This window comes from Entamoeba dispar, genomic scaffold (assembly GCF_000209125.1).
Source record: "Entamoeba dispar SAW760 scf_1105229461643 genomic scaffold, whole genome shotgun sequence".
Classification (NCBI taxonomy): domain Eukaryota; phylum Evosea; order Mastigamoebida; family Endamoebidae; genus Entamoeba; species Entamoeba dispar.
This window is the reverse complement of record NW_001854795.1, coordinates 1-3499: the sequence shown is the minus strand read 5'-3', so window position 1 is coordinate 3499 and position 3499 is coordinate 1. Positions and strand designations below refer to the sequence as shown.

The 3499-nt window shown below is 22.4% G+C and overlaps 1 protein-coding gene across 1 annotated transcript, besides 5 other annotated features; it reads right to left on the bottom strand.

The window, feature by feature from the left end:
• Positions 1–302: 302 nt before the first annotated feature.
• Positions 303–397: a microsatellite.
• A 30-nt stretch (positions 398–427) lies between these two features.
• On the bottom strand, positions 428–922 carry EDI_309100 (uncharacterized protein; the record flags this gene model as incomplete). The annotated part of the gene is made up of 1 exon (XM_001738702.1): positions 428–922. One exon carries the CDS (start codon positions 920–922, stop codon positions 428–430), a length of 495 nt encoding a protein of 164 aa, XP_001738754.1.
• A 27-nt stretch (positions 923–949) lies between these two features.
• Positions 950–970: a sequence feature (AT_rich).
• Positions 971–1057: 87 nt separating this feature from the next.
• Positions 1058–1150: a sequence feature (AT_rich).
• Positions 1151–1456: a repeat region.
• Position 1457: 1 nt separating this feature from the next.
• Positions 1458–3499: a repeat region.

Here is a 3499-nt window from a genome sequence, read left to right as displayed (position 1 = left end):
ATATCTTTTTGATATAGTTCTGAAAGAAGTTTAATAGTTTCATATGGTACTGGAGTATTTCCTCTACAAATCGCATTCATTTTTAATAATAAAATACCTCTTGTTTTAAATGGAGAAAGTATTTCTTCAGAACATCCATCTAATTGTTCATTAAATTTTTCTAAAATATTAATATTCGTATCTTCTGATATTTGAGGAATACTTTCTAAACATGTTGGATGAAGATATATCTGATGTGATTTTTTACATCCCTTAATAAGATATTGAGGTGTCATTGTAAACCCATCTATTAAATATACAAATTCTTCTTCTTTATTTTCTTCTAAATCTTTATTTATTTGCTTTTTCATTTTATTTATTTTTTAGTTTTTTTTTTTTATCCTTTTTTTGTTTATTTCAAAACTTTCTTTATTAAATGAAATTCAATTTAAATCTGTTGTTCAACAGAAACAAAAACAACATTATTCTCTTGTACTACCCCAATAAATGAAATATCATTTTCTTTATTTATTTCATTTGGTGTAAAGACACTCTCAATAATTCTTTGTTTTGAGTTAACAACCTTCAACACTTGTTCTTTATTATTGACACCACAAATGGCTATTAATTCATCATTAATAGGACGTACTTTATAACCATTTTCAATAAGATGTTTGTATACAATAACTTTTGAATTCCAAAATACCCTTAACTCATCTTGTCCTTGAGCTCTTCCCATTTGGATTAAAGCAGCAGCAATGTCTTTGTTAATGCACTGGGGTTTAAAGATAATAGTTTTGATTGTTTTAAATTTACTTTCAGAAACTAGTTTCTGTAATAATTTTCCTTTCATGTTTGTGACTTTATAGCAATCTTCATCAACTTTTGTTAATGTACATTGATGGAAAACAACTTGTTGTTTACTTTCCTTTTGTCTTTTCATTCAAAGTGGTACTGGATAGTTCATCAGTAATAAATATATATTAAAAAAGAACAACTCAGACTCAAATGAAAGTTGAAATCATTGGAAACTATAAAAGAATCCTACTTAAGATAACGCAGTAAAGTCATCATTGTCATTATTTATTATTTCTTTAATAATAATAATATGTATAATAATTATAATTAATTATTATGGTTTTATTTAAAATGAATATTAAATAAAATAATAAATTAATTACGTATTAATAGAATTGTTCTTTATTATTCATTCTTTTTATTAAGACTAATACTGTCGTTATTAAATATTTTAATTGTGTGTTTCTCTTTTGCAGAAGTCATGTTCCATAAAGCCATTCTTATTTTTTTAGTTATAAGGTTTTTGATTTCTTTTATGATGTTAATCTCATTTTTTATTTCTTTAATTAATTTAATCTTCTTTGTATTTACAAACAGATTTATTGTTATTATTGGGTTTTATTTTTTACATCTTTTAATTTCTCTATTTTAATTAGCATGTTCTTCATTTCTTTATACAGAGATGCCGAAGCATTACAGGAAACACCACAAAAATTATAAAAAAATCAATAACAAAAGAAGGAGAAATCCATATCATCATGAAATATAAATGATAGAACAATGAGTGAAAACAGGTATTATCTGCATGGACAGAAATACATTAATCATCACATTAATCATTACCATAATAATAACTATCACCATAACAATTATCATAACAGTTATAATAATAATGGTAAGAATCTTTTCATTCATCACTTCATTCATTTTCATCATCATAAGTATTTTATCATTAATTCAAATAGAAACAACCAGTATTATAATACAAATAAATCACATAATAAAACACAACACAGACATAAACAATACCATAATAAAAAACAACAACAAATAAGAAATAAAAGAAATGATAGAAATACAAAACCAAGAATATTTGAAAAGATTATTTGAAGAAGAAATTAAAATACTTACACAAGAAATAGAATAAATTAAGAACACTAAGATTAAAGAATATAATCAACAATAATGAGAAGATGGTATTTATTTGTAAGAGAAAAAATAAAAATGAATAGAAATGAGTGATTATCAGTATGACACTTGAAGAAGATGATAAACAAATAAATCAAAAAGAAATAAATGATAAATACTTAAATAAGAAATATACAATGATGAAAATGATGATGAAAATGAAATTACTGAAGAGAAGAAGATGTTTAATGAAAAAGAAAATATGAAATTAAAAGAATAAGAAAAGAACAATGAAAAAGATAAAAGAATAGAAGAATTAAAGAAAAGAAGAGAATATTAAAGAGAAAGAAGAAATGAAGAAATACAAAAGAATGACCAGACCATTAATAAATTATCAAATGACATTATTTCATTAAAGAAGAAACATGAGAATGAGATAAACACTAAAAAACAAGAAATTGATAGAAAATTATTCGAATTCAATGCTGAATCAGAAAGGAAAATGTCTGAAGTAAACAATTTATCACAACAAGTATACTTCATGAAAGATAAATTATTTAAATTACAAAATAAAATTACACAAGAAGAAAAGAAGAAAGATGAGATAAATCACATTATATCTGATTCATCTGAAACACAAATTGTGAATGACCTCACCCCCAATGTTGTGGTAACTGATGAAATATCATCAATTGAAGATGATCTTCAAAAAAAGAAAGTTAATACAGAATTCAATCGAAGAGATGTGAAATCAGCATAAGAATATCATCACATCTGATCATGACATTCAAAAAATAATTGAAACAAACAAATAGAGAAGAATAAATTCTAACACTCTATAAATGTTTTACACTAAAATTATTAGAAATACAATTAAGAAATCAACTTAAAGAAGAAGAAATAAAAGATTAATACATGAAATTGATATTAAAATAGAAGATATTAATGAATATAAAGAAATATTAAAGAAAACATTTAAAATAAAGAATGAAAATAAAATTGAAATCAATAAAAGAATAGAAGAAGAATTAATAATACACCAATGGAAAGATATTGAATTAAAAGAATTAATAAAATAAATAAGAAAGAAGAAATACAAGAAGAGGAGGTAATAAGAATATTTAAAGAAGAAGATATGAAATAACAAGAAGATGTACAATTTTTAATTATTATTACAATAAAAACAAAATACATCAAATAATTAATATCATTAATACAAATGAAATATTAATCAATACATTAGATGATTATTATCATTATATTAAAACTATAACCTCCACTATTAACATCATTATTAATAACAATCAAGAAAGAAGTGGAAGGAGAAGTATAGAAAGAATATTACAATCAAAAATATGTAGATTAAGAGACTTGCTCCATAATAATCAATATATGAAATTAAAAAGAATCTTACATATTAAAAAATATGATATATATCATATTAAAATAAAAACAAATGATCAAATAAATTATTACAAATATCTCCAAAGAATGAAAAGAATAGAAATAGAAGTAAGAATAAATTGAAAAGAATTAGATGGAATTATAAAATGATAAAGTAATGAAAGAGATAACTTCTAAATAAGTATAAAGA